The sequence below is a fragment of the Peromyscus leucopus genome, chromosome 15 (assembly GCF_004664715.2).
Source record: "Peromyscus leucopus breed LL Stock chromosome 15, UCI_PerLeu_2.1, whole genome shotgun sequence".
NCBI lineage: Eukaryota > Metazoa > Chordata > Mammalia > Rodentia > Cricetidae > Peromyscus > Peromyscus leucopus.
This window is the reverse complement of record NC_051076.1, coordinates 54,926,159-54,953,499: the sequence shown is the minus strand read 5'-3', so window position 1 is coordinate 54,953,499 and position 27,341 is coordinate 54,926,159. Positions and strand designations below refer to the sequence as shown.

At 51.2% G+C, this 27,341-nt stretch overlaps 1 protein-coding gene across 1 annotated transcript; it reads left to right on the top strand.

The window, feature by feature from the left end:
• The first annotated feature begins 2,783 nt into the window (after nucleotides 1-2,783).
• On the top strand, nucleotides 2,784-13,465 carry Fmod (fibromodulin). Its single transcript, XM_028876603.2, has 3 exons — nucleotides 2,784-3,085; nucleotides 5,871-6,856; nucleotides 12,820-13,465. Exons 2-3 carry the CDS (start codon nucleotides 5,878-5,880, stop codon nucleotides 12,969-12,971), a joined length of 1,131 nt encoding a protein of 376 aa, XP_028732436.1. The 5' UTR covers nucleotides 2,784-3,085; nucleotides 5,871-5,877; the 3' UTR covers nucleotides 12,972-13,465.
• The last annotated feature ends 13,876 nt before the right edge of the window (nucleotides 13,466-27,341 follow it).

Below are 27,341 nucleotides of genomic sequence, written 5' to 3'. Positions count from 1 at the left end.
CATTTCTGTCTAACCTGGACCCTCCTCACATGCGGAGTCCCTCTACATGCCAGGGGCATCTGTGCTCTGTATTTGGCTTCCCGTGCAGAGGACAAGTTCTGAGGTCCTAGATCTGAGAACCCGAGGAGCAGAGTGTCAGTTGGAGAAGAGGTTAGAGCCTCCTCTTGGGGTCAGAACATGGCACTTTTGTCAGTGCATGGTCCTCTGGAATTCTGCCTCACTCATCTCCAGACCACCTTCCTCCGGGCCACTTCAGCCCTGGTGGAAGAGCAAAGGCCAGGCAAAGCTCACTGCTCAGACCCTTCTTTGGTAGAGCTTTGTTGGAAAGGATTCCTGTTGATATTTGGTCCCTTTCTGATCTTCATTGTTAGTAAACGCAGTTTTAGTAGGACGCCGGGATGAAATAAACATCTGTACCTGGTGGGTAGATTTCCCAGAGCTATCTGGGACCAACTAAGAAGTGTCCATCAAGCCCAGTTGGCAAGACCAATGTCTGCTGCTGAGAAGGAACTGCTTTCTCATGTTGATTAGAAGATGGTCTATATATTTTCCTCCCCGCATTGATGCCATTGTGTCTTACCGACAAGATCAAACACGCTTCATTGTGGGCGTGCATTATACATAAGCTTCCATGTCCCCATCACTTAGGACGGTGTCTGCCACAGGATGGATGCTCCTCTTTGGATGTAGATGAAGTACATGTAGGGACTGGAACCCCTGTCACTTAGCCTGCTCTTATCCCTACACACCCCTGCTTCCAGCACAGCAGGCTGGCTGGTGACTGTGTGTGTGCGCTTTGGAGTCATGCAGACTGTTACTTGAGTGCCACCCTATCTGAGCCCAGCCCTGACAGCACAGTGGTCATCACCCCCTTTACCCTGCCTCTCTTCTGGTCTAGAGTTACAGAAAAGTGGGCATGGCAGTTTGAATGTCATTGGCCCCCACAATCTCACAGGGAGTGGCACTATTAGGAGGTGTGACTTTGTTGGAGTGGATACGCTCTTGTTGGAGGAAGTGTGTCACTGTTGGGGCGGGCTTTGAGGTTCCTATGCTCAGGATACTGCCTAGTGTCTCAGTCAACTTCCTGTTGCCTGCAAGATGTAGGACTCCTAGCTACTTCTCCAGCATCATGTCTGCCTGCATGCCACCATGCTCCCCATCATGATGGAAATGGACTGAACCTCTGAAACAGTAAGCGAGCCTTGCCAATTAAATGTTTTCCTTTATAAGAGTTGCCGTGGTCATGGTGTCTCTTCACAGCAATAGAAACTCTGACTAAGACAGTGTGTGTGTGCGCTTTGGAGTCATGTAGACTGAACTTGATACCCTTGTTCTTTGTGCCTCTTCCAGCCAGTCATTCTGCATCAGGGTTCCTATTTCCAGGGCAAAACAACACTATGGCCATTAAATGGGACACAAACATAAAGCGGATGCTCCAGAGTGGGGTTCACACCCCTTCCTGGCAGCCTCGCACTAACGAAAGTACCATCTGCCCAGACACTTCCAAACTTTCCAAATTCAAATCCTCTGAGAGTTCCCCACTTTGTATTCCTTTAAATTAAAGGGTATTTCTTGGGTGTGACATGAGCCATCTATTTGAGAAAAGAGCATTTAGACCTACGGGTCATCTAAGCTAAGTAGACTCAATGTGAGCCACAGTCCTCGTGGTTCTCAAGGGCTTTCCCCTAGCCTCTCAATTCCAAGTTCAGACTCATCGGCCCCTCTGCCTCTTCCCTGGAATGCCCAAGTGGAATCCAACTTTGGATACACAAAGTGTAACTTCAGTTTTCCATCCAATTCTGCTCTTCCCGCACTGGGCAGTGGTGCTGCTGTCTACCCAAGGGCTGAATTAAAATGCTGGAGTCATGCTTGACTTTCCCCAGCTTTGTGAATCTGATTGGTCCGTAAGCCTTCTCCGTTCTCTATAGAGTAGCCTACCTTATCCCTCCTAGCTGGGCAGCTGTTTCTCCACACAACAGGCCTCCTATTAATTAAAAGAAAGAAAAAAAGATAAATCAGAGAACTGGAGAGAGAGCACAGGAGTTAAGCACACTGGCTGCTTTCCAGAGGACACAGGTTCAATTCCCAGCACCGCCATAGCAGCTCACAACTGTCTCTAACTCCAGCTCTGGGTGGGGGTGGGGGTAGGGGAGTGGGGGGCGGGTAGGGGTGGGGTAGGGGGTGTTCTGACGCCCTCTTCTGGCCTCCATGGGCATTGCATGCATGTGGCACACAAACATACATGCAGGCAAAAATACTCCTCATACACATGAAATAAAATCTTTTTTAATGCATATCAGATCTTAGTGAGTCTCCTTCATAAAACATTTAGGCTAAAATTTTTTCTGTGGTCTAAAACCCTCCTCACTGTCTAGAGCCTGCCTGTCTCTCCACCTTCCTCTTCCCCTGGCTTAGGTATTCCACATCTGTAAAGTGGGCATAAAAACAATAGTTAGAATCCCTGACTTTCCACTTGCTCCAGGGGCAGAAAGTGGCCACCATTCACTGCAGACAGAGCATGTGCTCCAGCCGGCGTGCGCTCTTACACACTAGTCCAACACCTGGCTATGGGGGGGGTGGGGGTTGAGCCAAGAAAGACAAGCACAGACTCCCTGAGGGGACCAGGGTTGCTGAAGGAGTTAAAGGGATTCTTCTCCAAACCCCGGCCCTCCCTCTCCTGTGTCCACTTTATGAGCTTAATGAGAAACCCAGGCACTTCGCAAGAGACTGCACAAATAACTTCTGGGGCTTTGCTAACTTATTCAGCAGCAAGAGACCTGAGGCTGCCAGTGCTTCGGGGAAGATAAGTGGAAAGAGGTGGTTTTTACAGTTGGGCAGACAGAACTTTGTGGAGCTGAGTGTGAGCTCCTCCCGTACAGCAGAACTGAAAAAGCCCGCTTAGGCTCCCCAGCCCCTCTTCAAGATATTTGATTAGGAATTTGGGGGCGGGCCCTGGCCTGGCACAGACTCGCACACTCTCCGTAGGCACTCACTCCTCTCTCTCTCCCTCTTCCTCTCTCTCACATTCTCCAACCCAAGGAGGCCAGACAGAAGGACCAGGTCACTCTGAACGGTTCAACCCGAGGTAAGTGTGGTCATATTACATTACATTTTGTTCCTTGTAATTCTATGAGAAGAAATAAAGGAGATGGGAAGGGCTGGGGAGAGAGTAGGCAAAGATAGGTTATTCCTCCCACCTGGTTCATGACACCCAGGGATGCCGAAGAGAGGCAACGGCAGGGGGCATGAGCTCCAGCATGTTGCCTGTCTCTTAACAGCTCCCTGTGGGTGTTAGGGACCTCCATTTCACAGATATGAAAACATGATGGACATTGTAAGAGCCTCTCTCCTGCTACCCATGAATCCCAACGTGCTTGGAGCTCAGGGCACTTTGGAAGATCGTCTTTGAATGTTCCAGACATCGCTTAGAGAGGGGTATGGTACCCAAATATTAGGGGGTTAGTTTTGTGTAATATGTGTGTTGTTGGGATGATGGGGGAGAATAAAGAATTGACCATGTCCCGGGAGTCATGGATGGGATAGTCTCCCACTCAGCCTAGGAGAAGGTTTTTAGTTTGACCTCAGCTCTGATAGGAGAGAATTTCCCTAGAGTGGAGAAATGAGATAGTACAGTAGCTCTTGAGTCAGGATCCCCAAGTCTGAGAGACGCACTCCTGGGGTCCTCACCCTGGACAGAAGGTCTCTAGCACAGGAAACCCTTTAAGGGAATGCAACCCCAAAGCAACATTCTAGATCTGGTGGGACAAGGACAGGCCTGCACCGCTACCAAGCCCTTCCCACAGCCATGCCTCTGAAGAGAGGCCACTGTGGCTGGGCGTGGAGCCCCCTGGAAAGCTGAGTCTTGAAGAAGAAGGTAGCTCCCTTCTGCCAAAGTCTGGAAGAGGGATAGATGGAGACAGAGGCATAGTGTGCCAGCCCTTTCTAAACAGCCACCTTGGTCGGTCCGCAGCAGCCCAGAGCTGTGCATGGAAAAAATGCTGTCTTGGCAGTGGGCCGCTTCATCCGTCTTCTCTCCTGGCCTGAGTCGGGGACCAGCCAGCATCCTAGGCAGTGGGCAGTTGAGTCTGCCCTCAGAAACACTGTGGCTCTTTGTTCAAGGGCAGTGGCTGCCCAGGGATGAGCCAGGATGCTCATTCCAGTCATCCAGGGGATGGCGGGATGAAAAGACTTAATGGAACTGTGTTCAGGGAACAGAGGGGCCTGGCAGGGAGGGTGCCCAGAAATGGAGGAGTTGGGGTGTCATAGTCGGGGTCCTCTCATCAGTTCATAGAGAATCTTGGAGTTCCTCTCCTGTCCTGTCCACATTGCCAACCCCAGCATGGCCCAGCAGTGAGAGCACCACAGGAGACTCTTGGCCAGGAGAGGTTCCAAGCAATCTCTGTCTCAACAGTTGTGTTCTGAGAGGTTCCCCTGCTCACAGGGACTACTCAGTGCCCGTAACAGAGGAATCTGGTAGGGTCCCCAGGCCAGATATGACACCCCGGTCTCCCATCTTCTCTACCTCCAGGCTCTCTCCTGGAGGCCCCAATGTGCCTTGTTCTTGTCTTGCTGACAGAGCAAGCTCCAAGGTGACAGGCTCCTCAGAGCATGGGTGGTAAGTGAGCCTGGAAAGACAGGTGATGTCAACTGCAGGAGGGAGCTCAGAAGAGGAGAGAGGATGCACCAGGCACAGTGGGGCACGCCTTTAACCCCAGCCCTGGGGAGGCAGAGGCAGGCAGAGTTCTGGAAGTTCCAGGCCAGCCTGCTCTACAGAGTGAGTTCCAGGACAGCCAGGGCAGAGAGACTCTGCCCCCCAACCCCTCCCCCCCAAAAAAAGAAAGAAAAGAAAAGAAAGAAACAAAGGGGGAGGGAATACTAAATCCCACTTCCAACGCTGGCTATTTTGATCTAAATCTCAGTGCCCCTAATCCATTTCAGTTGCCTCTCGTGTAACTATTGCAATCCCCATGGCGGGTGAGGGAAGTATTAAGTCCTTCAGTCTTGAGGACCACAGGAAAGAAAAGCAGACACAGTACAGTCAGCCCAGAAGACACTCACTAAAGCCATGCTGGGTTCCCAGTCTGGAAAGTCTGCAAGCCTGAGTACACACGCAGCCGCAAGCTGCTAACCCGTGCGTTTTCTCACCCAGACGACTCACAGACGATGGCGCTTTGGAGAATAGCCCAGACCTTGTGGTGGCCACAGGGGAACCACACCCTCCCACACACTCAGGACCAAAAACCCCCAGGCTGCCCGAGAGACCAAAAAATCTTCCAGAAGTAGCTCAGCTATTCCCTTTCCATACCTCAGTCAGTTCTGGAGGCATCCTGGGTACGGAAAGAACCAGGAGACTCCTGTGCTTGGACTCTCAGAAATGATTTCCCTGGGAGACCAAACCAGGCGGGAATTCAGACCTCCAAAGCACCCCACTGTTACTGGTACAGGAAGGTATACAGCTTGGGGGAGGGGGTGTCGTGGGCTTCTCAGTTTCAACAACAGAACCTTGGGATGCTCAAGGACGTGAAGGACCTGCCCTTCCCTAAACTGTAGCCCCGCCCCTTCCCAAAACTAGTCCCACGCCTGCCTCTCACGTTCCTTCCTAACCTCAGACTCTTTTTCACTGCCGCCTGAGCAGAAGCGAGGGCGCTGACCTTCCCCAGACACCCAGGCCCAGCTCCCTGGGTGTGTAGAGCGGGTCGGAGGAGGCATCTGGGAGGGAAAGCGCATCTGCCGTGGTTGACTGCACAGTCCCGGCGGCGGCGGAGGAATCTCCTGCACAGCTCAGAGCCTAGGGCGGCCCTGAGCCGCCCATCTCCCCTCCGGCACCTTCGCTCACGCCCGCACTTGCTCTGTTCTCTCCCTTTCTACAGATTCAAAATGCAGTGGGCCTCCATCTTACTGCTGGCAGGGCTCTGCTCACTTACCCAGGGCCAGTATGACGAAGACAATCACTGGTGGATCCAATACCTCCGAAACCAGCAGTCCACCTACTACGACCCCTATGACCCTTACCCCTACGAGCCCTCTGAGCCTTACCCCTACGGAGTGGAGGAAGGCCCCTCCTACGCCTACGGTGCACCTCCTCCGCCAGAGCCCCGTGACTGTCCCCAAGAGTGCGACTGCCCACCCAACTTCCCCACAGCCATGTACTGTGACAACCGCAACCTCAAGTACCTGCCCTTTGTGCCCTCCCGTATGAAGTATGTCTACTTCCAGAACAACCAGATCTCCGCCATCCAGGAAGGCGTCTTTGACAACGCCACTGGGCTGCTCTGGATTGCGCTCCATGGCAACCAGATTACCAGTGACAAGATAGGCAGGAAAGTCTTCTCCAGGCTGAGGCAACTGGAGAGGCTGTACCTAGACCACAACAACCTGACCCGGATGCCCGGCCCGCTGCCTCGATCCCTGAGAGAGCTCCACCTGGACCACAACCAGATCTCACGGGTCCCCAACAACGCTCTCGAGGGCCTGGAGAACCTCACCGCACTGTACCTCCACCACAACGAGATCCAGGAAGTGGGAAGTTCCATGAGGGGGCTCCGGTCCCTGATCCTTCTAGATCTGAGTTATAACCACCTCCGAAGGGTGCCCGATGGTCTGCCCTCAGCCCTGGAGCAGCTGTACCTAGAACACAACAACGTCTACACCGTCCCTGACAGCTACTTCCGGGGGTCCCCCAAGCTGTTGTACGTGCGGCTGTCTCACAACAGCCTCACCAACAACGGCCTGGCCACCAACACCTTCAATTCCAGCAGCATTCTCGAGCTGGACCTGTCCTACAACCAGCTGCAGAAGATCCCCCCTGTCAACACCAACCTGGAGAACCTCTACCTCCAAGGCAACAGGATCAATGGTGAGGTCTGGGGAAGGGAGGGGACTAGTGGGAATACACCACCACCAACAAAAATAACCACAGGGAGCCAAACTCCAATCAAAACTCTCGCCACCAAAAACCCTGCAGGGCAGACAGGTTCACACTGGTCCTCCAGCAGAGGAAAGAGAGCCGCTAGAAAGCTGGTTGGCGCCAAAGGCCACTTCCTAGGAGGAGTAAGCTGCAGTCTAAAGCTTTCCCGGTGAGCGCAGGGGCTGTGGGGAGGCAGGATGGAAAGATCAGCACGGGGGGGGGGGGGGGGGGGGATTGTCAGGAAGAACCGGTCACTTAGCAAGTCACCTGTGGGGACAGCCAGGGACAGTCAGGCTTGAAAGGAATGGGTCATATGTTAGGAGCAGTGAGAGGTGAGTTTAGAGAGGCCCTAGACTAGTGGTTCTCAACCTGTGGGTCGCAACCCCTTTGGAGGTCCAATGACTCCTTCACAGGGGTCCCCTATGACCACTGGAAAACACAGATATTTACATTACATTCGTAACAGTAGCAAAATTACAAAATTACAGTGAAGTAATGAAGTAGCAGCGAAAATAAGTTTATGGTGGGGGGTTACCCCAACATGAGGAATTGTATGGAAGGGTCGCAGCATTCGGAAGGTTGAGAACCACTGTTCTAGAGAGATATTAAAGGAAAAGACACTTTGTTATCTCCTGGGGTCTGCCTAGGAGGAGGTTAAACTAAAAAGCCAATCCTTATTATCACCAGCGGAGGCAACCTCTCTGTCGCCCCTGGTAATCCTGCCTGCACACCCTGGTCTCCTGGTTTGAGTGTTTGTTTTCTAAACCTACCAGTTGATGGACAAAGACAGCAGCTTCCCAGAACTGAATGTGGGACTTGCCAGTTCTCTGGTTCTTGCTGGAGTCCAAGGAGCCCCTGGTGGCAGGGCAAATGTCCTCCCTTAGACAACGTGAGCCTGGCCATGCAGAAGCCTTTGGGGTGGAGCACAGGACTGTGTTTTATAAGAATTCCCCTGCATAGGCAGGACCACCTCTCTGGGGCTGAGAGCTAAAAGATGAATTTCTGTGCCTAGTGGCCTTTCAGCCTCTTCTGGTTAGGACCTCGTGTTCAGAACACGCTTGCATTACCCTGGTGGCTTCTGATGTCTTTATCTCAGCTGGAAGGGACTGAGTCAGCGTTTAGCCTCCCTCTCCCTGCAGCCCAGTGTTCTGCTCTGGGGAAGGGAGGCCTGTGAGTGACCATGCAGAGGACTTTGAAGTTCCTCTGGCCTGCTGAGAAGGAATGAGCCATCAAAGCACAGGAGAGACCCAGCCCTGGCCTCTCCCCCTCCCCTCCCCCTCAGGAGGGCAGATCAGTCATTGAGCAAGATGTTAAGAGCCAGACAGCCTTTCTCAGAGGGACCAGGGAGGTTGCGGTGGGGCTGTGAAGGGGAAAGGTGTCTGCCTAGTCCTTTCATTTGTACTTCAAGGCCCCGTTATGTACACCCTAGCTTGGTTTTTACCTCAAGTCTCTCTGTCTTTGGGGAGGAATCTTGTGAGTCCCAAGGTGACGGCGGGAGTCATTTACACTCCCTTAAAGATATCACACACCACCGGAGCGTGGCATTTTCTCACAGTTTTATGTCCCACCCTGCCGTCAGCTACCTCCCACCTACTCTGCATCCAGAAGAGCCGTCACAGAAGAAATGTCACACTACATACTGCACCTCATCCAAGTGTAACTCTGAACATGTGGCAGGAAGGAGCTCTGGGAAAGAGCACATGAGCTAATGCCTGGCTATCCAATCAGAGAGAGGTGGCCAGGAGAGGCTGTCACAGGCTCTCGTCACCTTCTGTCTTTACTCAGACATATCCAGTCAGATACAAGGTGATCCCTCTCCCAAAGGCTAGCCCAGAAGTAAAGTATTCCGTGAGTTGTCCCGAGGCCCTGCAAGGAAGCTCTCTGTTCAAACCCTTAGAAAATGTCAGCATCTGCCCCAGCTCCCTATGCGCCCGGTTTGGGTCTAATTCCTTCCTTCCCTATCCTGGCTATTATTTGGTCTCTCTCCCATTATTAGTCTCTTAATAAACAGAGTAACCCCCATGCCGTATCACTCCTGAGTTGTAAACAGTGTGTGCAAAGCGCATGATCCAGAGGTGCTGGCACACGGCTTCACAGTGAATCCAGGGCAGCACGTTGTCAGCTTGCCTTCTCGTTGCCATTTTAGAGTGGACGGGTACAGGACGGGTACTTGTTTTTTGAATTTCCAGGATGGAGACGTGAGGTATAATGAAAGAAAAAAAACCACCTCCCCAGGTCACCCAGCCTAGGGAAGGTAGAGGCCTCGACGCCTGCCCTTTGTCAAAGGTCCTAAGGGCAGGCATTTCTGACCGAGAACAAGGAGCAACCCATCTGGCACTCTAGTTTGCTCGACACACACACACTGAGGAACCCAGGAAAGAGATCTTCCTGCACTGGGAGCCCAAGACCATGCTGGGGTTAAGGTGTGATCAGAGCATTAATGAGGGGGAGCTAACAACAGGAGCCCCAGGCCTGCGAGCAACTAGCTAGGCAGCTCCCCTACCCCACGCTTCCCTCCAATGCCTCCCTCAGTTTTTCCAACCTGGCAGAGAGAGAGCGAGGAGACAGAGCCATGGAATGTTACTCAGAAGCTGTGGGGTCCAGCGGAGCAGGGCAGGACTGGAATTTGGAAAGACTTAGGTCAGGATTTAATCTGGGCTGGAAAAATGTCTGCCAGGGCCTCCTCACAGAAGCTCTGACCTACTGTGGGCTTGAGGAAGGTAGTGTGTGTGGGGGGGTTCTCAGAACCCCATGATTATCTGATCTAAATGCTATGTCTAGTTGCTCACAGATATGACCCACATTTGTGTGCCCACAGCTGGGAACTTGGATTTTTAGCAGTCTGCAGGTCCAGGTTGGGACTTCTGAATCAGTCCCAAATAGAACTGGAAGTGAGTGACAGAGAAGCTCAGCCACCACATCCTCCCTACCCCCACCCCCACCCCTACCCCCACCCCACACAGATAACCGACCCAACCCCCTCTGCACTATACCCACGAAATCTATTCCCGAGGACCAGAGGGAAAACACCAAGAAGCATTCCAGATCTTCCGCCCCTCCTCAAAGGCCATTTCCCAGCACCCCACTCTTCCCAGGACCTAATTATTCTCCAGGTCTGAATTTTGTAGCTGTCTGCAGGGCCACGTGGTTTTGCCAAAGCCCCCCAGCCTGTCTTGGTCAGCTCTTTGTGGAGATTAAAAACTGATGGTGTTCCTTCAAGACCAGACTCCTCCTGGGCCTCAGCCTTCCGCTCCGTCTTCCTCAGGAGCCTTCATTTTCACACTGACTACCTCCCCGGGGGAACCTCCTCCCTGTTGTCTCTAAAAAGTGGGTTAGCTCCTCCCACCTCCTTTCTGACCACAGTTCCAGGCACCTTTGCAAGATGCAGGAAGTCTCTGGTGTGACAAAGCCAGCCCCACTCTGCACCCAGGGTGCAGCTGCCAGCATTCTATGATGTTCGCTCCAGACCCCACTGGCACCTCATTCCAAACCAGTTCACAGAGCAGGACAAGACTGGCCTCGTGGGGACCCAAGTGGAAGGCAGCCCTGACAGGCTTCATGGCTTCCAGGGAGGACTTTGCCGTCTCTTTTGGAGTTTTAAGTGGGATCTTTGTTTGTTTGTTTGTTTTTGTTTTGTTTCTCCTTTCAAGTTACTGACAGTAGACTGGAGACAGGTGGCTGACCCCTGCTGACTCATCCCAGAGGACAACAGAGAGAGCTGTGGGAGGTTTTATGTTGTGACAGAGCAGAACTGTGATGTCTGTTTCATGGCTTAGGGGTTCCTCCCCAAGAGTCCTCAGAGACTTCTGAGAGGAAAAAGCAGCAAGGTCCTGGGGTGTGTGTGTGTGTGTGACTCTGCCTCCACCCCAAGTCCAGAGTTCAGACCCCCAGAACCTACGAGGTCTGGTGGAAAGGACACCCAAGGACATAGAACAAAGCACGGGTGGAAGCGGAAAGCTGGGGGCTGGCCTCCAGGAGCGGGAACAGCACCCCGGTAGCTCTAACAGCCCACCTGTAATTCTAGCCTCAAAAGACAGATGATCCTCAAGGCAAGACAGCTAGCTACCTACCAAGAATACACACACCAGCGAGCTCGGGTGTGATTAAATGACCTTACCTCAGTGAAATATATAGGCAGTCCTTGATGAGAATTCCTGACCGTTGCCCGGGGCCTCCATATACTTACACACAGATGTGCACACACATACAGGTGTTTCACATACATGTAAACATGATACACACACATGCACACACACACACACACACACACACACACGAAATTGAAAAAGGAAAAATAATAAAAGAGGCAGCCTACAAGGTTGCTACGGGCCGTGGGAATATATATCTATTATAACAACTCAGCTGGTTATGGCAAAGTCACTACCTGGAGGATCAGGGAATTCCTCCAGAGGAAGCCAAATCCCAAGGAGTTTTTGGTGTTATTTGGCTTGTTATATATCAGCTGTATTCTGTTATGAAAATCATGTGTGCCTTCATAGTTTTCCCAGTTGATTTTTCCCTAAGAATTGCTAACAGTGTGGACTGATCACTCTCTGGACATACATGCAAGGTATTTAGAGAGCAGCCTCAGGAAAGCTTCCTTCCCCCAGCCCATCCGTTCCTCCCCTTTCAGCACCGGAATCAGGTATCTCCCTTAGCCACTTTCAAGGACTAACAGAAATAACAGTCCAGACCACCACATGCTAGTCTCCTGATTTAAGGTAAATTCCACAAAGGAGACACCACCTAGGTCAGGTGGACCTTAAGTAACAGCTTTACACAATTTAGCTCAGACCCTCCTTTCTTACTAACTTCACAGACCCCTAACTTCTTACCTAACCACATCTCGGAATGTAGACTGAGCACATAGATCCCCTTTTCCATGTACTAACCGGTCGTTAGCTCTCACAAGGTGAGGTGTTACATGCCTGTAATTCCCACACTCGGGATGTGGAGACAGGAGCATCTGGAGTTCAAGGCTATGCTTAGCTACAGAGTAAGTTTGAGGCTGATCTGGACTATATGAGATCCTGTCCCCCAAAGTAAAAAAAAAAAAAAAAAAAAAAAAAAAAGCCTATGTAATCATATGCAAGAGGCGGGGGAATCATTTATTTGATTTCGTCTTATTTAATATGTTTTTTGAGACAGGTTCTTTCTATGTAGCCCTAGCTGTGCTGGAACTCACTGCGTAGTTCAGGCTGGCCTTGAACTCACAGAGATCTGCTTGCCTCTGCCTCCCTAGTCCTAGGCTAAAAGACTTGTGACGCCGCGCTTGGGCTTGGCCGTTATTTGACTTTGGAGCCCTGTGGCAATGCCGCATTTTCCAGCCTGCCTTCCCCTTCCAGCCTCCTGAAGGCTCAGGCATACAGACACTCGTCTCTAAAGCCAGGATTCCTCGCTTTCACTTCCTACCACTTTATGTATCTGCAAAACGGCAGGAAATACTCAAGAACGGTGTCCCTCCGCTTCCGGAGCCTTCTCCTGGTAGAGGGCCATCAGCAAAGCCCTCCTCCTCCCAGACGCAGCCCAGCCTTCACAGCGTCGGTGGTGTCCAACTACCCTCTGCCGCCCCCTGCTGCCCACACACGGGAAAAAAAAAACAAAAAACAAGGCTTGGTGGGAAGGACGCCCAAGGATAATGGGAGGTCAATGGAGCAAAACACAGGTGTGGGTAGGGGAGAAGGGGACAGAGCCGCAGAAGCGGAAACAGGACCGGTTCTGTTCCCAGCACTGTCCCCAACAGTGCCAATCCGCCTGACTCCAGGTCTAGCCCCCCTCTCTCCCTCCCCACACCCCACCCCAGTCTTTATCCTTTATTTCAGCGGATTCAAAGGGGGCCCCCTCTAAGTCCATTTTGTATCTGACTCCTAAACTGCGCCTCTCCCACCCGCCCACCCTTCTTGTCCCGCCAGAGTTCTCCATCAGCAGCTTCTGCACGGTGGTGGACGTCATGAACTTCTCCAAGCTGCAGGTGCTGCGCCTGGATGGGAACGAGATCAAGCGCAGCGCCATGCCCGTGGACGCGCCACTCTGCCTGCGCCTCGCCAGCCTCATCGAGATCTGAGGGGCCGCGCTCCAGGCTCCGCGCTCCGGGCTCCGGGCGCACGCCCCGCCGCCACCCCGCTGCATTCGGCTTGATGGTCTGGTTTGGCTTTTGCTGGATGGTCTGGGACAAGCATGTGACACAAGTCCACGGGTTTTTAGTCAGTCTCCTTCCAACGGGCAAAGTGAGGTGGGATCGGGGACCCTGCCAGGTCCTGCAGAGAGGACAAAAGTGCTGGAGGACTAACCATGGAGTCCAGCCCCCCAATTCTTACTATCACCCGACCTTCCCCAAGACCTGGTCCGGCAGAGCGTAACCGTGCGTAGACAGTAGCATAGAACCATTTTCAGACAATCTGACTTCTGGGGCTGTGTTGCTTCTGCAGTTACTCTGGGCTCCTATACATTGCTCCTCAAAACACACCTCTTGTCCAAGCACCTCCTCCTCGGCCCACCTCGTCCACTCTGCCCTCTTTCACCGAGGCCTCTTCCATGTCTTAGGCAGTCAGGAGACACACCGAGGCCTCTTCCATGTCTTAGGCAGTCAGGAGACACACCCCCTAAGGCCAGTGGTAGCTGTTCAGCAACCTGTGGAGAGAGGCCACACTATTGTCTGAGGTTAAAAGGATGCCTAAAAATCACCACTACACCTCCCTAACCTCCCCTGTTTAAAGCCACCAAACTGAAGGTCATCAGCATAATCATGATGTCATGGCTTGATACCAAAGGGAATGACCAGGTCTATAATGGAGGATCAGATTTCAGAGGGGGGAGGGTTCCACGGTTATCATCTTATCTGTAATGTGGGTAGGGAAGGGTCACATCTCAGACTCGCAGACCTGAAGGGGCAGGCCCCTTCTCGGGTTTCATCTGACCCAACACGATCTGTGCAGCAGTGTGTTTTCAAAACATGAGGGAGATTCTCTGCCCATCCTTGGATCCAAGTAGGAAGGTTTGGTACACAGATGGCAGAGGCAGACTCCACCAGCCTTGACTCCACATGCTAACCCAGACTAGGGGGTGATGGCAATAACTGGTTTGTCCCTAAGGCCAGAGCTTAAGGCACCAGCTCTGCCGGAGATGCTCGCTGGGGTGCGGAGGCCAGGCCAAGTCTTGCCTCACTAGGCCTGGATCCCTCTGCTTTCACTTGGTGGGGCCACTCCTCATGGCCCAGGTGCCTATGATTTGTAGCTTGGCTGACAGTGACCCTATCTTCTCCTTTCTGATGTTGCCTGGACACAACCCACAGGCTCTTCTAGACCCTGCTGGGATAGAGCCCTCTGGGCAGCCAGCAGCAAGGACCAGTTGAGGGATGTTAGCCTAAGTCAGGTCTCTGTCCAGACGCCTTACAGCCCTGACTCTGTGGGCACCTGGGAGCAAGCGTCTCTGAAAAGGGGCGGGGGGGGGGGTTGGGAGGCTGGGGGGCGCCTAGATTGTGTCCTGGGCTCCAGAATCTCAAATCCACAAAAGCCAGACCAGCTTGTTTCAACCGGGGAGTGCAGCGTGCGGGGCAAGGCTGCCCTGCCCAGGGCTCTGCGGAAGCGCCTGCCTGCATGTGAACACCATCATGCCTCTATAAAGGGTCCTCATGGGACAAGCATGAGCGGTGGCTAACCTGACCAATAAAGTTATTTTACAAGTGCATCTGCAAGGACGGAGTCATTGGCAGCAGCCCTCAGCGTCGCCTCGGGGCACCTAGTCAGACCGGCTTTGACCGGCTAGCTCTTTCTTTTACAGTCTGCGTGGGCAAGTGTAACCTGAGAGCTTTTTAAAAGTAGCCTACACAAAAACTCGACTCAGCAAGTGTGTTATGTTATGAACTTTAATCTCACCATTTGTCTTCCAAGAGAAAGAAAAACCGGGTTAGAGGGTTGTTTTTTGTCTGTTTGTTTGGTTTCTGTTGTTGCCATTGTTTGCCCCCCCTCTGTCTATCTCTCTGTCTCTCTCTGTCTGTGTGTCTCTCTCTGTGTCTCTGTCTCTCTCTTTCTCTGTGTCTGTCTCTCTCTATCTCTCTGTCTCTGTGTGTCTCTGTCTCTCTGTGTGTCTCTGTCTGTCTCTTTCTCTGTGTGTGTCTCTCTCTGTCTCTCTCTGTCTCTCTCTGTGTGTCTGTCTCTCTCTGTCTCTCTGTCTCTGTCTCTCTCTCTCTCTCTCTCTCTCTCTCTCTCTCAATGCTTTTCTCTCTCCTCTCTTGCCAACACAGTCATTCTGGACCTGGCTGAGCTGCGGTACGATTACCTGAATGGCTGCTGCCCTCTAGTGGCATCTGCCCAAAACTGAGAGCCGCCAGACCTAGCAAAGCTTACTTGGTCCTGGAAGAACTAAGCCTGCACACACCTACCTACTCTCCGGTCCTCTCGGCCCTGGAGGGTGGGGGCTGTTTCCTGAAACCCTTCAGGCGCCAGATGCCAGGCTAAGCACTTACCGTTGTCTTGAAGTGAGGAGGGTGGCTGCATTGTGCCTTTGCGGCAGGGAAGAGGGGAATCGTCTGAGGATGAATCCATGCCAAATTCTGACTGCCCCAGCTCCGTGTTTTGTGAAAGTGAACTGATGATGCCCTGGGGCATGCTTTAGTGGGGCGGGGGTGGGGGTGGGGATGTGAATGCCTTGGAGATCTGGCATAGAGAGGTACTGGGCGGGGGAGGAGATGAGACACGGAGGAGTCTATCCAAACAACTGCCTTTCAGTTTTGACTCTTAGCAGCTCAGCTACCTCACCTGTATTAGTTCTTTCGGATTGTTGTAACAGACGCCAGACATAAGCAGCTTAAGGGGGTCAGGGCTTTATCGTGACTCTTGGTTTCACAGGGTCTTGCTCGCTCTGCCACAGGAGGGAAAACTCAGTTCATGGCAGGGAGTGTGTGGCAAAGGGCTGTTCACAGCAGAGCAGGAAGCAGAGAGCAAAGCAGGAGCCAAGATCTGGATAGAACACTCAAAATCCGCTCCTGGTGACCTCCTGCTCTACCGCCTAAAGGTTCCATAGCCTCCCAAAGTAGATCCACCAGCTGCAGAACAAACATTGAAATGGGAGCCTGTGGAGAACATTCCAGATCCAAGCCATAGCGGACCACCCCAGCCTCCAAAGGATATGGGCATCTCATACTGCAAAATGTATTTTAACCCAACTTTCAAAAGGCTTGGGGTTTTGTTTGTTTGTTTGTTTGTTTGTTTGTTTTGAGACAGCATTTCTCTTTATGTAGCCCTGGTTGCTCTGGCAATTGCTCTGAAGACCAGGCTGGTCTTGAACTCAAAGATCTGCTTGCCTCTGCCTCCTGAGTACTGGGATTAAAGGCGTTCACCACAACCGCCCAACTCCAACTTTAAAAGTCTTAACAATCCCAACACCTTTCAGAAGATGGAAGTTCAAAGACTCCTCTGAGATTCAAGGCAACCTTTTGGTCATAAGGGCCTATAAGTCAAAAGAATGCTACCTGTTCTTAGTCTGTAACAGAGGGGTAAGTATTCCTATTCCTAAAGGAAGAATAGGGCGAAAGAGGGGGAGAGGAGTTGGAACTAAAGCAAAAACAAAACCCAGCAGGGCAGATGTCAACTCCTGTAGCTCCGTGTCCAGCATTTAAGACAGCATGATGTGACTTCCAGTGGACTTTAGCCATAGCCCTGGCCATAAGCCCTTATAACATTTGTGACGCGCGTCATGCAACTTAGACATCCCATGTTCCTGGCATCATAGGGTATCCATTGCAGCTTAGGCTTTACCTCCACTGCTTCGTGACTAGCCCTTTGCGAGCTCCTCTGCAGGGAATCCAGAATAACGACACAGCGCCTGGCCTCACAGACATTACTCTAGAAGCTTGCAGGAAACCTCCACGACCCCATCTCTCTCACATTCTCCATACCTGCAAAACTAACACTATGTGAACAATGCCAAGTGCTGCTGCCAGCCTGAGAAGCAGCTGGGCTTCCTTGGACTATGACTACAGAGGCCTCTGAGTGCATACCAGGAAAACCTGCCCTTAGCCATCCCCTCGGGAGTACAGCACCCCAAGGCATGCTCTTTAAAGAAGTCTTTCAAATGAGCTTGCAGTTTTACACCCTGAAACCTTCATGACTGGGGTCTCCCTAATTCCTGCGGGGCCCTGAGGAACCTTCTGATTGTCTTAATACAAAGCGTGTGGCTTCTTCTGTTGTCCTTAACGCTTACGGTTTCTTCATCTGTAACTTTAAACAAGTCCCTTTTATGGCCAAACTGCACTTCCTGCATCCTCCTGATCATTTTTTTTTTTTTTTTTTTTTCAATCCCGATTCTCACTGTAAACCTGTCCTGAAGCAGCCAGCAATGGCCATGCCTCAGCCTGAATGCTATCTGGACATTTCCTCCACCAAATTATCTCTTACATTTCCATTTAGCCTCACTTAAAATTTCAGAACTTGGGAAATATGTACATAAATTCTTTGCCGTAATGTAACACAAATGGCTTCTAATCCAATTCTTTGAGTCCTTGTTCACATTTAAAACCTCATGAGGGGAAAAAAAAAATCTCATGAGAGCTGAGCATGGTGGCACATGCCTTTGATCTCAGCACTTGGGAAAAAGAGGCCAGCCTGGTCTGTGAGTTTGAGGCCAGCCTGGTCTACAGAGTGAGCTCCAGGATGACCAGAGCTATGTAGAGAGAGCCTGTCTCAAAAAGACAAAACAAAACAAGCAAGCGAGCAAAACCCCTCATGAGCCAGGCCTTCACTGTTGGCATTTCTGTTGGACTCCGGTCTTCTGAATCCCAACAGAGTCACCCACAAGCTGTTCTTACAGCCCTCTACGGCTTCCCTAGTCTGCATCTCCAGATCTTCCAACCTCTGACCGCAAACCAGCTTGAAAGAACCATGTGGGCTGACTTACTCGTCACAGTGTCCCCACTTTCATGACACCATTTTCAGGATTAATTACCTTCCCTTGCTGCGGCAGTACCGGACAGAGTCGTCAAGGAAACAAAGGATGTGTCGTGGCCGTGGGTGGGCACGGCAGGAGCCATTCACAACACAGCAGACCAAGCAGCAGAGTGCAGGGTAGGAACCTTCAACGGTCCGCCCTAAATGGCCTGCTTCCACCAGCTGGATGGTGCCTCCCAGAATAGCATCCTCAGGTGGGGAAGGAGTAATTAAAGTCCATGGGGACATTTCAGATTTAAACTATAACACCAACCAAGACAAGACAAGAGAAAATGGAAACCCGCACAGTCCTGCGGCGAGCCTTCCCTCATTTCTAAATCTATTGCTTCACAGGAGACGCAAGAAGGGTTGTCCCTCCGGCTCAGGTACCATGTTCCTTCCTGTTACTAGACGGTCAGGACGTACTCTGTCCTAGAGATCTGTCTTAGTTGTTTTTCTATCGCTGTGACAGGACACCATGGCCAAGACAGCTTGTAATTAAGAGCATTTAAGTGGGGTTGAAGTTCCAGAGGAGAGAGTCCAGGACGATGGAGCAAGGAGCAGCTGAGAGTACTCATCTTGATTCCCCAGCAGGAGGCAGAGAGAGTGGCACATTGAGAGTGGCACAGGTTTTATGAAACCACAGAGCCCACCTCCAGTGACACACCTCCTCCAACAAGGCCACACCTCCTAATCCTTCCCAAACAGTTCCACCAACTGGGGACCAAGTGTTTAAATCTATGAGCCTATGTGGGGGTGGGAGGTGGGGGTGGAGCATTCTCATCCAAACCACCACAAGCCTTGACTTTGTTACCTCACCTCATTTGCTCCTTCTCGTCAACTATACCACAGCTGTTATTGTTTTTACTATAGACTATATATTGTTTTTATACACAAGGAAACTGAGACACACAGACCTTGGGCCGCCCAGCAGGGAAGCATGTCGGCCAGACCACGATGTTGACCACCTCTGTTCAGCCTGACAGTGATGAGCCATTGTTTCTGCAGAGCTGGGTACTTTAGTGGAGGGGTGGGGGTGGGGGGTGCTAAGGATAGAAAGGTCTGATGCAGGTGGAGAGAGACTATCTTACTCTTCAGAGGATGGGTCTGAATCCATTATGCTAGCATTAATAGTTCCTTGTGGGTTTTCAGTTAAAATCCCCTCTTCACCGGTAAGTGGGGTCGGGGGAGCGTTCCCTACGATGTCATTGATGGGCTAACAACAAAAACCACAGCCTGAGGCTCAGACATTACAAACTGAGACAGAGCTGGGCAGATGATCACAGGTCTGTGAGAGGATGTCAAGAGTCTGCCTGAGATGCCAAGAGGGAGGAAGGGGGACACCGTTATCTAGATGAGGGGGAGGGGTGATCTGGACACGGGTAACACCCAATCATGGAAGGAAGCTTCGGATATGCTAGGCAACAAAAAATGGCGGGACCACAGAGAGCAAAGGAGAGCGTTTAGAGTAATGGGCAGGGTGCTAGGTAGGAGTCAGATCACCTCCTGCCTTAGCTCTCCTTCAGACTCAAGTACCCAGACACTTCACCACCTCCACACCAAGGGCAGCTGTGTATTGTCCACTGTTGTGCCTCTGGCCACAAGGGGGCAGTATCTCATCTCACATGGTCAGAGACTCCAGCGCCTTTCCAAGCTTCCCTGACTGCAGATTTATTTACCTTTATAGAAGGTCCCGTGTCAACCAGGGGCCTTTTGTGCTGGTGAGGGCAAGTGAGGCCCGTGGGCCTCGTCTCAGAATCTTTTTCTCTTTGTGTTTTTCTTTGTTTTTGAAACAGTCTTGCTGTGCTAAGCAGACCAACCTTGAACTCCTGGCTTACACGATCCTCTTGCCTCACCGCCCTGAGTAGATGGCAGTACAGGGGTCACTTCCCAGCTTCTCCGAGTGTTGGCTTGACTGCCTGGCTCTTTGGAACAGCATCTCACTATACAGTCCAGGCTAGTTCACTGATTAAGCACATTATTGCGATAGCCAGCTACTAAAATATAAAACATAAAATTTAGACGTAATGTATATGTTTCTTTATTAGTACAATTAACAAAATTCATCCAGCCGGGCGGTGGTGGTGCATGCCTTTAATCACAGCACTCGAGAGGCAGAGGCAGGTGGATATCTGTGAGTTCGAGGCCAGCCTGGTCTACAGAGCGAGTTCCAGGACAGGCTCTAAAGCTACACAAAGAAACCCTGTCCCGAAAAAAAAAAAAAATCACCCAGAGGTCTATTGACTACAGTTACTTCGAAGTTTTGCTGAGTGCAAAAGGCATGTTGAGGCATTTTCAATAACTGCAATGTAATATGAACATATCTTTGATGTCAAGATATGGTAACACACGCCCTTAATCCAAGTACCCAGGAGACAGAGGCATGGCGACAGGAGTTCAAGCCCAGCCTAGGCTCCAGGAGGTCCAGCCTCAAACTAAATCTAGGATTTCAGTGTGAACTGAAAGGACCTTGGGTGTCCCTGTGTTTGTTATTGTCACAAATGAAGAGAGCACTGTATTTTGATTAGCTATATGCCAGATGAAGATCTGCCTTCTGGTTCGAGTGCACAGACCTTATCTGAGGGAAAGTCAGGAAAAGGCAGGCAGAGATTCGGATCACAGGAGGAATGCAGGAAGAAGGCGTGCATGGACTTGTCCTCTCTGTGGGCACACTCAATCACTCGACAAACTGGTGTCTACAGCCCCGGAGCCAGATAACAGGCCTGCAGCTGTTGAGTTAAGTCTATGAAAGAATCCTCATAAAGTTCTCGGGGTACTCGCTGTGGAGTTTGGAGGGGGCTAAGATTCGTTTCGTCTTAACAATTTAAAAGATACTGATCATTCAGAAACTCACAAGGCAGTTTGATAAAAGTACCAAAGTGTGTGGATGAAAGGTTCTTTCTCATCCCTCCTCCTCCTCCTTCCCTCCCCGCTTCTTCCCCCTCTCCCTCCCCCTCCTCCTCCTCTTCCATATGATGAGGGCTAGGGAGACCATGGAAGGAACAGAAAGGCCTGAGTCCTCTCCTTTATCTGCTGACTCTGCTGTGCAGACGCCACAGTTAAACATCATCAGGAGACTCATGGTCCTGTGTGGACCTCAAACTTTCCCAGAAGGTTCCATCTCAGCCTTATAGACAGGCACTAACGGATGTGACTTCAGCTACCAGCTGAGACCCTGGGTAACCCACGTTGTGCTCACATGGAGCAAACACATTGCTCAATCCTGTAGCTGCACGAGTTTTCATCCCCGAAAACTAGTCCATGCCCCGAGGACAAAGCCCACATGTGGAGTAAGGCCTGCTTCCCAGACTGAGCCAAGCCCTTGCCAGTGCGGCACCAGTTCTGGGAGCAGAGGAAAGGAGAAAACTACAGCCAAATGGCTAGGAAGGACAAAGGGCCCGGCCACCACACCCCGCCACACCGGGCCCCAGCAGGCACTGCAGAGGCTGAAGATAAATGAGCAGTTTCCACCCAAGCCTGGCCTGCAAGGACAAAGGGCACAATTACCCTGGACCTAGGAAATGGGTCAGAGTCCCTGGTGGAGTGAGTAGGAAAACTGAATGGCAAGTCTTGACAGCTCCATAAACCCGGAAGAATCAGCCACAGCTTTTGGATTTGCATGCGACCCCCAGCAAGCCCCACCTCTCCTTCCCGGGTGTCAAGCCGAGCCTCCAGTCTGAGCCTTGGACTCTGGAGATGGTCTGAGACAACAGAAGGGTGCCGTTGGCTTTAGGCTTAGCCAGCAGTTTTAGGGGGAGATGGGAGCCAGATAAGAGCCAACAATAAGCAGGCTTGCTCAAGCAGGTGTGACTAAAGTTGTTGTGTAGAAAGAGCCAGAAAGCACGTCTCAAAACAGAACCATACATGTCAAGACTTCAGGGTCCCCGTTCCATGCCTACTAGTAAAAGGCAAGTGAGCGCAGAGGGGCCTGTTCTTAATGAACCCTGGGCAACCTAGAAGCAGCCCCAAGGTCATGTCCATGAAGACCATGGTGACCCCAAAACTGCCCAGGCACAGACACTGGATCAGCAGTGCTGAGAACTGAGCCCTGATTCAGAGTGGAGTCTGGCCACGGCTGCCTTTACTTTTTCACCCTCATCAGGATGGGTTCCACGAGGCCTTTGCTTTCTCACGCATCGCTGACTCTGAAGTCTAGATCAGCCTGGCAAGGCCAAGTCCCATACCAATGACTCTAGAAGCAATGGAGATTGCACAGTGAGCAGCCGGAATCTCATGTCAAATTAGCAGGAGCTGGCCCTGTAGTCTGTGGTGGGGAGTCTCCATAATAAATGAAGGGCTCAGACGGGGAGCAGCCAAGCAAATGGCAGCTTGTCTTTCCAGGAAGTCTGTGGCCCCGGGATTGTGAGGTGCCACCCCAATCAATGGCTATAGCGCTGAGTAAGGGACACCAACAGGGTATAGAGAAGCCTTATGGGAGCGGAGACTGCCACCTACAAGTGTCCCCTCCTTGCACAGACACTTCCTTGAGCTGGCACTCCTTGAGGCTGATTCCAAATCTGTACACTCATCAGTCTCCCAGGGCTGGCAAAGTCTCAACACATAAGGTAGCCTACCGATTTTTCAAATCAATTTATACTCTTGTTTATGCGGGAGGCCAGAAGTGCACAGCATGCTTTCAGAGCTAGGCTTTTTCTGGAGGCCTTGAAATCTGTCTTGCTTGCCTCTTCATGCTCCTCCCAGGCCCTGGCATTCCCCAGCAGCATCCTTTCCACCTTACTGTCCCCATCTTCCTCTGGTGTCTTCTAGTTGTCCCTCTGGTAATCTCTTCTGAGACACCAGGCACAGCTGGAATGACCTCCCTGGTTCAGTATGCTCTCATCCTTGACTCTCAATGATTACATTTGCAAAGATACTGTCTCCAGATGAGCTCACAGTCTAATGCTCTGGGTGGCCGTGGATGAGAAGGCTGGTACTGTTCAACCCATGACACTATCCAACAAGAACTTTCCTAAAGCAGACTGAAAGGTCTTTGTGGGGTGTGTTATCCAGATGTTCCTATAGTCCAAATACCACAAACTCAGGTGACCCTCTACTGAATGACAAGCAAAAGTGGTAGTTCAAATTGGGCGTTATATGACGGAAAGGTCCCCTTCTGGGTTGGTCTACAGGGAGGACACCCATGTGTCCCTGAGCCTACATCTTTCTCTTTTCATTAATTGTGAACTATCACCAACATATGGTGAAGCACCGAGATCAACGTGACGAGCCCCATGAATCCACCATTCAGATTTCATACATGCCAAGACGCTTCCAATTTGCCTCCTATAAACGGAACCCCGCCGGAAGCCTCCTGCCACTTCCTCCTAGTCCCCTGCTTGGCCTCTCCAGAGTTCTCTCTCGTCCTCCTTTGCCTTCTAGTGTGACTGTACGGCAGTGAGAAGGTGGTAGACAGCATCCCTCAGCTGGGAGCTTTCGATCTTTCCCAGGCTCGTGATATGTGGTACGCTACATGCTCAGGCTGCTGGCAGCCATGTGAGCAAGAAGATCAGCACCCACGACTCCACAGGGTGCTGTGCTGCCGAGCTAGGAGGCGTTAGGGCTACTGACCACACGTTCAACCTGTGGTTAGCTTATTAGGCTGGCTCGCCGTCGTCAGCCGAGGAGCGCCTGGCCTTTTATTACATATTTATAGATTCACAGGCTAGCTAGAGCTGTTTGTACTGATTAGCACCATGGTCTAACCGGCTGATCTAACCAGCTACCCTGGTCACGTCTTTCAATTACATAGTGACTTCACACAGTATCTGTCACTAACTTTTCCCCCCACGGAACATTGTGTTCAAGGTTTATCCATATCGATTCTTGAAGTTCCTGTTCCTTCCTTCTAACCACGGTAAAATTATTTCTCAACTTTCTAGTTGAAAGGCGGCTGTTTTCCGTACGTTGACTTAGGTGCAGCTGGGCCGGCATCCGTCTCTTTGTCCTTGCATTTGGATCTCACCAGTTTTTTCAAAGGAAGCCTTATCCACTAGGGATCAGCAGTGCCCAACCCCATCCCCCCCCCCACCCCCCACCCCACCCCTACCTCCACCCCAGTGAACACCATCAAAGTATCTTGAGTTGCCAAATGCTCCCTGGAGGGCAAAAGTACCACCAGCGAGGATTCTCTGACACCTGTAGCTGGGAGCCAGGCACTGCCCTCACCAGGTGCTTTAAAGTAAGGGGCTCTCCGGAGTCCCTGTGCAAATACACCGTCACGCCAGCTGGACCTGGGAGCCTCCGTGTCTGGACACCTGCCCAGTGCCAAACACTGCTCCAGACACGGTCACTGTGAGGGGCGGGAGTTGGTATTGATTTTACTTTTAGTTGGAATGTTTCATCTCCCCCTTTCAAAAACAGAACAAAAACCCCTTTCTGGGACTGCCACGGCAGGTGCCCAGCAGAGCACTGAGCAACAAAACAGCTCCCCTGCCCCAGCTCAGACTAGCTCCCTCCACCAAGAAGACCCATGCCTCCTTCTCCATGCTAAATGGTTTGCACCTTTTCTGGGGACCTGCCCTTGGGGGATGCACAGATTAGAAAGCACCACAGCATGCTTCCTCTTGTAGAAGGAAAGAGCGATGACCCTTCTTCCCCAGTGAGGGGGGGCAGTAGCCCCCTAGTGTCCAACCCAGGGTCCACCTGAGGGCAGCTGCTGTAGCTACAATCAATACAATGGCATTCATGAACACCGGGGGCAGGCAGGTGCAGGTGAGCAAACACCAGAAACAGGTATCTACATTATCCCAGGAGGAAGGCAGCCTCACAGGTGAGCCAGAGACGAGGGCCAGTGTGTCGAGACTGCTCAAGTCCAAAACTTGAGAAGCGTATGGGAAAGTCCATGCTCAGCCAAGGACAGGAAGGAGACAAAGGGTCAGGACTGTGATGATTAGTGTGGCGCGCGTCCACCTGAGGGCTCCATGGTCACATTCCTGGGTGATCCTTTCCCTGGAGGATAGAACAAGCTATCTTGGAGAGCCATTGTGTAGTGCTGCAGCCAATACCACACATCAATGTTTCATGTGTTAGCTGAGCAACTTGGATTGTAAATTCTTTAAAGGTAGGAATCATGTCATATGAGTCCTCCAAATGCTCTCCCAACAGTTAGCACAGAGCTGTGTTCATGAGTTTTTAATAACTCCCATGGGATCATATTCTTTTGGGTCTCACGAAAAGAATGACTAGTAAATGGATTTACTAGCCCATTAGCTTCTCTCCACATACATTTTGAAATATATATATGTTTTCAAGTATATACAAACTGCCTTCAATTTTGTGGCCCAGGTCTTTCCTAAAATGTCAATGTAGTTTAAGGAAACCAGTACATTCACTCTACTTTACAGAAATGGTAATCCACATCTCCTAGGTTTAATTGACTTGCATCAAAGACAGACTGAACCCTGAAACCCAGGTCCACTGGCTCCCCGGGAACTCTGTCCCACCGCTGTGTGTTCCTTGTTCTCCTTCCTGTCCCCAGTCACCCAGGCTTACCAGGTACCCCAAACACATCCTGGCTTTTGTTCTGATAATACAAAACCTCAACAGAGGCCCACTTCTGACATCAGCAAAGCCTGGCAGGTAACAGAATTGGAGAGCTGCCAGGGATTTGGGAGCTGTGTCTGGCCAGTCTCTACATTCACAGAGGACAGTCTGTGTACTGTTTCAGAACAGACAAAAGAACGTAGTGGGTAAGTCTCCAGGTGAGAAAGGACTCTGGACAGGTGCTCAGCATATGTTGGTGCCAGGGTAAACACACACACACACACACACACACACACACACACACAGCTCAGGGAGGACACTCTGGGGTCAATGATAAAAAGACAATGTTAAATTCTATTAAAATAATATAATAAATAATAAGTTAAACTATATAAAATAATATAACTAATAATAAACAAGGCATGTGATATACCAATGAAGTCAGCACTTGGGGAGGCTGAGCCAGGAGGATCTCAGGAGGTCTCAGCCCATGAAGCATACTGAAAATGGACAACTAGAGGAGAAGAATTGTTAAGTTGTTAGGTAATGCTCTTCTAAAAAATCTGAGAGGGAAGAATTGGAGAAAACAAAAGTCTTTGAGGAAAAGGAACTCTATCTTGCCAAGATATGCTCAAAGCAGGACCTGTCCTAGAATGTAGATGTGTCAAGATTTTACTACACTTTGTCCTGGATCTTATATTAATTACTTCATTAATAGGAGTTTTTAATGTCCCTAGAATCTAGTCTCACCCCCAAACCCTAAACCTCAAAGGCTGACTCCATGTGAGAAAGGAAAATTGTCTTCTTTATTATCACCAGCTAAGGTAAGATCTTTATGCACGTGGCCACTGGGTAACAAGCCTTTCGTCACAATACTCTTAGAGGATGGGTGCCATTATTAGAGTTTGACCCAGAAGGAAACCGAGGCTCAGAAAGGTTAAATGTTGCTTAGGGTAATAACGCAGCCAGTAAGTGACGGAGGGTGCAAGCAAATCCTGGTCACCTGTTTCTCAAATCTTTATCTGGATGCTATGGTGCTAAGTACTGAGTCTATAGGTGTTATGTATTTATGTAGGATAGGGCTAGGGAATCCGCAAGCTGTTCTTGTTGTCATTATCCCAGGTTTACTGAAAATATTACAACACACCTGGAAAGATTCAAACGGCTCCCTGTGGTGTTTTGACATTCATCCGGCTGAGTGACCAGTAGGTAGAACAATGTGCCCAAATCCCAAAGCTTCTGTGTGTCTTTTTGGTGTCAGGCTCTACCTCGGTGACGGCCTGACTCTAGGCTTGGATCTCAGGAACATCAGGACCTCTCCGTCCTCTCTCCCTCTCCCGCAGTCTGATGGAGATGTGGTTCACGAGAGTCTCTGGGCCACCTTCATCAGATGTGGCACAAAGGCCCATCTCTGCTGCAGAGTTTCATGCTGTGAGCGAAGGGGATGTCCAGGTGTGAAAGTCCAAGCTGTCTGGTGTTCCTCGGGTGACCTAGACCACCTTCCTCCTGGTTTCGGAGCTAAGGCACATGTGTTGGTGGGTCCTTGTTAAAGAGGAAGGAGGGAGAGGTACTTTGTTTTACAAAGTTGCCCACCCATGTCCTACACTGTTAGAGGATCCCAGCGGGCGCCCACAGATGCAGAGTTCCTTAAGTGGGCTTTGAGGGTGACTAACAGTAATAAGAGAGGTGCTCAGGTGACCACCAACACCACCGATGTACAAGACCGCGAAGAGAGCCCAATTAGGGAACCTGGGAAAGCAATGCCAAGTCCAGGGCCACTCTGGACTGGGGGGAGTGGAAACTGTTCGAGGTTCCAGATCCCAGAGCTTCCGGGTTGCTCGCAACGGGCGGGGCCGGCCGTCTATCAAGCTTGGGGAGAGTCAGAAAGTGTGGAAACGTACAAAGCTTCAGGGACTTAGCCACTCGGGCAGCAGGTGGCAGGGGGGGGGGGGGGGTGCGCACCGGAGGCACCGCAGCCGCCGCCCTTCCTGAAAGGTCCTGTTGTGCACTGCCCGGCCGAGAGAGACTCA

What these genes read in the sequence shown, in the direction of transcription:
- Fmod (XM_028876603.2), top strand. Translation starts at nt 5,878, where the DNA reads ATGCAGTGGGCCTCCATCTTACTGCTGGCAGGGCTCTGCTCACTTACC. An exon ending in CCAAGGCAACAGGATCAATG is followed by an intron (nt 6,857 to 12,819) that starts GTGAGGTCTGGG and finishes TTGTCCCGCCAG; the next exon opens with AGTTCTCCATCAGCAGCTTC.